The 6,390-nt window shown below is 38.1% G+C and overlaps 1 protein-coding gene across 1 annotated transcript in view; it reads left to right on the top strand.

Moving 5' to 3' along the window:
• Nucleotides 1–3,398: 3,398 nt before the first annotated feature.
• Nucleotides 3,399–6,390, top strand: part of gask1a (golgi associated kinase 1A) — a 37,078-nt gene continuing 34,086 nt past the window's right edge. Inside the window, exon 1 of the mRNA XM_074654498.1 lies at nucleotides 3,399–3,749. Coding sequence (XP_074510599.1) covers nucleotides 3,747–3,749 — 3 coding nt within the window. The 5' untranslated portion in view covers nucleotides 3,399–3,746. The remainder of the gene's footprint in view (nucleotides 3,750–6,390) is intronic.

Here is a 6,390-nt window from a genome sequence, read left to right as displayed (position 1 = left end):
ATGAGTGACGGTCGGAAACGAAGCAGCATGTAAAATTATGGTATTCAGGAAATTATAAGATTTAGTATAATTATATTGAATAATTTAAGTGATATATGCGCACACATACTAATCATAGGTCAAATCCGCGCTAAATTTGGCTGAATTATAAAAGGCATAAGTGGTAAAACGAAGAACTGTTTAGGAGCCGAAAGAGCCGGCTCTTCTTGGTGAGCTGAGCTAAATGATCTGGCTCACTAAAAAGAGCCGTAATTCCCATCACTATAGCCAATGCCATGCCATGCAGGGGGGCGGCTACCCGGACAGAGGGGCGGAGGGCGGGAATAATAACCCAGCGGTGGTCAGAACAAACCAGCCACCTGTGTATATATATAATCACCGGCACATACGGGTACTTCGCAAACAGTCAAGGCCACGCCCCCTTTGGGGGCAAGAAAACCGAAGATTTCAGAGACTTCAATGCAATTTGACGTATGTTTGGATTGTAATTCTGACAGGTTCGTACTCTCTTGTTATACAAACACTTTATTTACCTTATTTATACTTTACATACTGTTTCACAAACTGTGTATATACATATTCATTACTTCTCTATACATACTACATTCCTGTCTGCACCTCTGAATATATATTTTTTAGTACTCATTATTACATACATTCCTGCACTGTTAAGAATTTCCCAGTAAAATAACAGTAAAGAACTGGCGGCAGGGTTGCCATTATGTTACTGTAAATTTAATGTTATTATACTGTCTCTGAAATTTACAGCTTTGTACTGTTAATGAAAAATACAGTATGAACTGTTTTTTTTTTATTAATTTCGCAGTATTTTACAGTTAATTATTGTTTAAAGATACATTATTTAAGCTGTTTTCCCCCTTTATTTTACATTATCTTACTGATTTGTTTTAATGCACTATTTAGGTTGTATTTTTTACATACATTTTAATAAACATTATTTTTTGCCTAAATGAATAGACTTGGCAGGTTACAGACTATAGGAATATGTTTACACCTCTGTATATATATTTTTAGTACTTCTCATTACTACATACTACATTCCTGTTTACACCTCTGCATACATATTTTTTTAGTACTTCTCATCATTACATACATTCCTGTTTACACCTCTGAGTTAATACTTTTAGTACTTCTCATTATTACATACTACATTCCTGTCTACACCTCCATGTACACATATACTATTTTATATTTATGTATGTTTATATTTAAGCCCAATATTTTAACTGCACTATTTTATGCCTTAGATTATAATTTTGCTTTTACATTTACTTGTGTGATTTCCTCTTTTATATATAGGCTACATATTTTATGAGCATTGTTGAAGGAACCTGAGACCAAAGATTTTCATTGCCAGTGACTGCTTTGCTGGAATTGAAAAATGACAAATAAAGAACCAAGAACAAGCTGCAATGGTGTCATAATGCTGTCCACCAGGTGTCAGACTCTCCCTCTCTTTTAGTTATAGAAACTGTTTCAATGAGCTGCAGTGACATCATGTAGAGTAACAAGACAGAGAGTCATCATAGCAGCTCTGTAAAGCTGTAAATGGGCTACTTGAAAAAAAATGAAAGTACAAAATTATTTACTCCACTACATGTCAGAGGGAAATATTGTACTTTTTTTACTCCAGCACATGTAGTATCCAGTTACTGATAAAGAGTCAGATAGTACATCAACAAATACATTATGATATATTATTACTTACCCAGCAACTAAAATGAGCCCCACCTTTACCAACTGCATTAGTGATGCTTACACATGAATGCATCCTAATCATGTTCCAATATATATAATATAAATCATTCTGAAATTGACCATTTTGCATAATGAGTAGCCTACCTGTTACTGTTATTATACTATTATATCAATAGCAATATACATGCATGCTCTACAGTGTGTGTATCACTTTTTAGCAATACTTGTGTGCATCTCTTTTGTCTGATGTTGTCAGTGTTCTTTGTCTTTTCAGTTCAGTTATAATGTGTTTGAAAACTGCATCACTAGAGATGGTGACTTGGTGAAGGACCACTGCACACCTTGTCTTCCATATTTTTGTAACAATTGTACATATTACAGTATCATCCAATATAATTATTGCTTCAATTTAGGCATATTTTCTAGAAAGAAAAAAAACATACATCACTGCATAGTTTCATCTTCATCACAATTATCAATATGGCACCGTTTCGTTTTAACAAAGCAACTCCACTTTACCACCGCCCCAACTGCTAGTCTGCTAACTGATACAAGCCACATAATATCTTGTTTATTTTCTGATAAGTTCTTACTAAATATGTTTTTAATATGGGATTCAGATTCATCTAGATTCTTGTATGGGAAAAAAACACCAAAAAAAGTTGTTACACTATTTAACATATATATTTTTGCTGGACATTTCAACCCTATCAATATTTAAGTGTGTAACATTTGTCACAAGATCACTATACACAAGTTTGTAGTACGGTACAGAGTTTCTTGCACGTCCTTTTTTCTTAGTCCAACTCCGTGCTTCATCACCTTTCTTTTAAGACCGGATGCTATGTTTTTACAGAAGGCTATCTTTAGCTTTAAACCCAGATCTTTGGCACCAAGGCCTCCGTACAAAAAGTTCCTTTCTGTGACTTCTTTCTCCATACAAAATTAACTGCAATTTAGTTTTTCTTTATTGTCTGTTCTTTGGGAGGAAATATAGTTGCCAGAAACAGCAATTTAGATAAGACAAAACTATTTATTATTAAAATTCTACTTTTATAATTGGTTGTTTTATTCTCCCACTTATGTAGTTCATCTTTTTATTTATCTTTATTTATCCTCACAGTTCTTTTCATAACAGTTCGTGTTACTTATTTGTACACCAATCATTGGTCACAGTTTGTGTATCCATCACCTATCATAGGTGACAACATCAATGCAAGGCATACAGTCACCAGCAGAGGTCAGAACATATCTTGCAGTTATTTCACTATTTATCTGTAAGGAGTTTTAAAAACCTGCTTTACTCAGGGCTTGGACAACTGAATGTGATTTTCTTTTTTTAAGAAGATATTGCCAAACAAACTTTCATTGCATGTTTGCTTTCCATTATAAAGATGCCATATGGATTTCCCATTCGGCTGGGAAAAGATGTTTTATATTAGTACATTGTTCCATCTCCAAAATGCTCATGGGTATATATGTAAACCTGTTTTGTTGGTTTCCAGACAATCTAGTGTGTTTTATTCCCTGTATCAAGGTCTGCCTGGAGCTTTTCTGGCACCTCCGCTGGGAGAAACGTTGTGATGTGTGTGTGGATGGAGGATGGAGGATGGAGGGGGAACTGCTTCTCACATTTCACTCCGAGCAGACGGCGCTACTCCACAAACACACACACAGAGAGGCTTTTACTTTGAAATCAACTTTATCCCAGACGCTCGCGTGGAGCGACGCGTTCCCCTGGGAGGGAGGCTGGGCTCGAGACGGCCTGTCGATCACATTGAGAAGAAGAGAAATGAGAAGTGAAGAATGACCGTCTGCTGATGTTACCTGTGTGTCACTTAGATAACTTTGTTAGTACTTAAGTTAGTCCTAAAGTGTGGAAAGATTTTCAAACTAAAGTTGCTGCTCCAACTTCAGGACCGGCGGCTGTCCGGTCACCGGTGGTCCCGGTGTCTGTGAGGAGATCCATGAGCCTCCGGTGGACGGTAGATGACTTGTTTAATGCACTCTGCAGGGGGACGTGAACTATGGTAAGATGTTTCTAACGTTTATTCCTCTTCTTCAGCCGAGCAGCCTGAAACTAGAAGGAACAGTCTGGAGAGTTTGTGTTCAGTGCTGAATAGGCAGATCCTGGACCTGTAGATGTGATTTCAGTTATTATGACTCACACTTGAAGGATATCAGCTGTTGTCACAAGTATTAAAGTAGCTAAAAATGTGTATTCTAACAGTTTCGTCTCAGTGTTATTGTTGCCATAGCCAAAGGTTTCATAAGGGATACCAAAATGATATGTATTACAGCTTAAAGCTGCAGTGGGTACAATTGGAGCAAATATTATTATTACAAAAATGTAATAAAATCATGTTCCTTTGTGTCCTCCGGTGTCCTCCGGGTGCTCCTAACGGCATCTGCAAGATTTCCCAGACCGAAGGAAAACAAGCAGCTTCCATTTATGAGAGCCAGGATCAAACTAGGCAGCGCTGATCAAATATGAATCAATATTCTGTTACGTTAATGCCTATTTCTCTCCTCAGATGTTCTCAAAATCATCTTGTAGTGTACTGTTAAGCTGTAAAATGAGAAAGTTTGTGACCCGGCAGCCATGTTGAGATCAGTTGAGGAAATACCAAGCACCGCCCACCCAAGCCCCCAGGAAGTGCGCCGGTCGACAATCCGGACTTTCGTAGTGGTAAAACGGCGGTACTGCAACTTCCGTGTCAGTCACGTGATGCATTGGGCCCAAAAATACTTTTTCCCATAGACTTACATTGGGAAAGAGACGTCTGTAACTCAGCGGATACATTTTTTTGAGGTGAATCAACTTCTCAGTACGAACACTCCAATAGTCCTTATTTAACATTTTTTGTTTTTTAAGTTGTAAAATGCACACATAGCCGAATCCAGACCAAGTCATGTGACCGAGCGGACGCTACTGCGCATGTCCCAGTTGCCCAAGATCCCCCAAGATCCGGGTACTTTTCCAGACGGAAGTCGAGCCATTTAGGCTTCATGCGCAAATGAGCAACTTTCATAGGAATGACCGGGGCCCCGTCTCCAACGCTATATCCAGTTCTTTTAATACATCCATGCGCCCAACCGGTCGGAGCACAGATTTTCATAAGATATCATACGGACCGTTGAATGAGGATACGTTGATGGGGTAGGAGAGGTACACAAATTCGTATTAATTTTTTTTACTTTTCTCAAATCTTTTTAGCTTTTTGAAACAACTGTATTCCCAACGCTTTCTTAAAAGCCAAATAGACACCACATTCAAACACTATATCTACGGAAACTGGACAGAATGCAGCCGGTCATGTAGCATTTTGATGCGTTGGATTAGAAGAAAGGACGTTCCACAATTGGACAATAAGTAAGGGGATTATGTACAGCTAGCAGGCCATTGTTGTGAAATAAACCCCGACAGGGTGATGCAGAACCCCGACACGATCTTGCATCTCCTTGAAGAGGTTTATTTCAGAACAATGACCCGCTAGCTGTACATAATCCCGCTTATTACATGGCTGCTTACTCGAGAAATCAATAATTTGACACAAAAACGGTCCGCCAGAGTCCGACATCAGAACTGCGCCCATAGCAACGGTCTGTTATACATAGCAACGGTCTGTTATAAAGAAATAACAGACTATAAAATGCTGTGATTTACCAATCAGAATCGAGTATTCAACAAAGCTGTGTAATAAGGCTCTGTATTAGAGCTGAAAGGTTTAGTCGACTAATCAATTGGTTTATTGACAGAAAATTCATCGCCAACTGTTTCCTTAATTGACTATCAATGCAACATTTTCTGGTAGCAGCTTCCCATTTCAAATCATTATAAATCTTTGGATCTTTGGGTTTGGGAGTGTTTGGTCAGACAAAATAAGCAACTTGAAGTATTTTTTTTTTTGGACATTTTTCATTTTCTGACGTTTCACATGTCAAAAGGACTAATTGATTAATTGAGAAAGTAATGGGCAGATTAATTGACGATGGAAAATAATTGACAATAATTTCAGTCCCACTCTGTCAGTCAATAATCTATTTATAGACTTTAGTCATCTCAAATGCAGAATGTAAATAGAGGGAAAGATAACAACTGAAAGGAAATCCAGTGTGTGACTCTATGATATAATATATAAGCACACAAATGCCTTACTTTTGCATCCTGCCAAGTTTTTTGTAGAAAGGCCAGCTTTGAAAATAGCTTGGTTTGGCAAGTCCAAACAGTGTTTTCCTATATCTCCTGACTATCAACGCGTCTTTCAGCAGTCCCTATAGTCTCACATTTCAAATTGGTTCCATATGCAGGGCAGACAGGCTCCTGGTTTGAACCGCCACATGGAAATCAAGAGGAAAACTCTCTGCCCATTCTTCTCTTTTTTCTTTTCTTCTATTTTCTCCTCTCATCTTCTGTCCCTCCTCATGTTTAGCCTGGATATTTCTGACTGTATAGACACTGAATGTACTGTTTTCCCATACTGGAAATCATAAGCTGATTCAGGTTGTTGCACATTTAAATGAAGCGACTGAAATGTGGATGTTTTCTGAGTGACTTTGTGCTGCACAGTCACTGCTATCGTTCTGTTTAAGTTTGTAGTATTAGTCTGAAACACATCAGTCCAGTCCTCCGTAGATCTAACTGCCACTGGTCTTCAGTTACGGGCCTCT

This window comes from Sebastes fasciatus, chromosome 12, assembly GCF_043250625.1.
Source record: "Sebastes fasciatus isolate fSebFas1 chromosome 12, fSebFas1.pri, whole genome shotgun sequence".
NCBI classification, from domain to species: Eukaryota; Metazoa; Chordata; class Actinopteri; order Perciformes; family Sebastidae; genus Sebastes; species Sebastes fasciatus.
The sequence above is the reverse complement of the archived record's forward strand: the minus strand, read 5'-3'. Positions and strand labels throughout refer to the sequence as shown.